Source organism: Phytophthora parasitica (genome assembly GCF_000247585.1).
Source record: "Phytophthora parasitica INRA-310 unplaced genomic scaffold supercont2.340, whole genome shotgun sequence".
NCBI lineage: Eukaryota > Oomycota > Peronosporomycetes > Peronosporales > Peronosporaceae > Phytophthora > Phytophthora nicotianae.
This window is the reverse complement of record NW_008649326.1, coordinates 984-1,608: the sequence shown is the minus strand read 5'-3', so window position 1 is coordinate 1,608 and position 625 is coordinate 984. Positions and strand designations below refer to the sequence as shown.

At 57.6% G+C, this 625-nt stretch overlaps 1 protein-coding gene across 1 annotated transcript; it reads right to left on the bottom strand.

Moving 5' to 3' along the window:
• Window positions 1-25: 25 nt before the first annotated feature.
• On the bottom strand, window positions 26-148 carry PPTG_24893 (hypothetical protein; the record flags this gene model as incomplete). The annotated part of the gene is made up of 1 exon (XM_008918857.1): window positions 26-148. One exon carries the CDS (start codon window positions 146-148, stop codon window positions 26-28), a length of 123 nt encoding a protein of 40 aa, XP_008917105.1.
• Window positions 149-625: the final 477 nt, after the last annotated feature.

The window sequence follows — 625 nt, the reverse complement described above, 5'->3', positions numbered from 1 at the left end:
CCGATCTCCGTCTTGTTCTCCGTCGCTATCCATCGGTCCTTGGTTGTTGTCCCCACTGGCCGCCCGCTGCTCCGCTCGCGGGACCATTCATCAAGCACCCACTACTCGTCATTGTCTCCACATTCGTCATCGCTTCCTTGCCCGTCATCGCTTCATGGTCCTTCGCCACCTAGTCCGTCGTCGCAGCTCCCCTCCGGCATCCCCGCCGTCGTACTTGGCCATCTCAACGCCTCACCGCCTTTACTAAGAAGGGATTTGACCAAATGCCCTTTGTTACCCCCCCTCCCATCTTCGCCATCATCCTCGAAGGCAGCGGAGCTGGACTACCATTCACCAGTAGGTCATGCTCAAGCTGCCCTATCCCGCTATTACCCGTTGATGCACACTCGCCCTGCCGCTCGTACTCGTGCTGGTTAATGCAGACAAGCTCTCTCCTTCCTTCGTCAAGCCCACCATCCGGCCGTTCCAGTTCGAACTCGAGAAGTATCTGCTAGTACGAGTGCGGAAATGCCGCCGACGACACTCTCTGTCTTTTTATCCTGGTTGGCCGTGGCGCACTTGTGTCTGTGCTGTCAAACCGTTGATTCCACCCCTCCAGGGAGGGAGGGGGCGAAATACATGCATG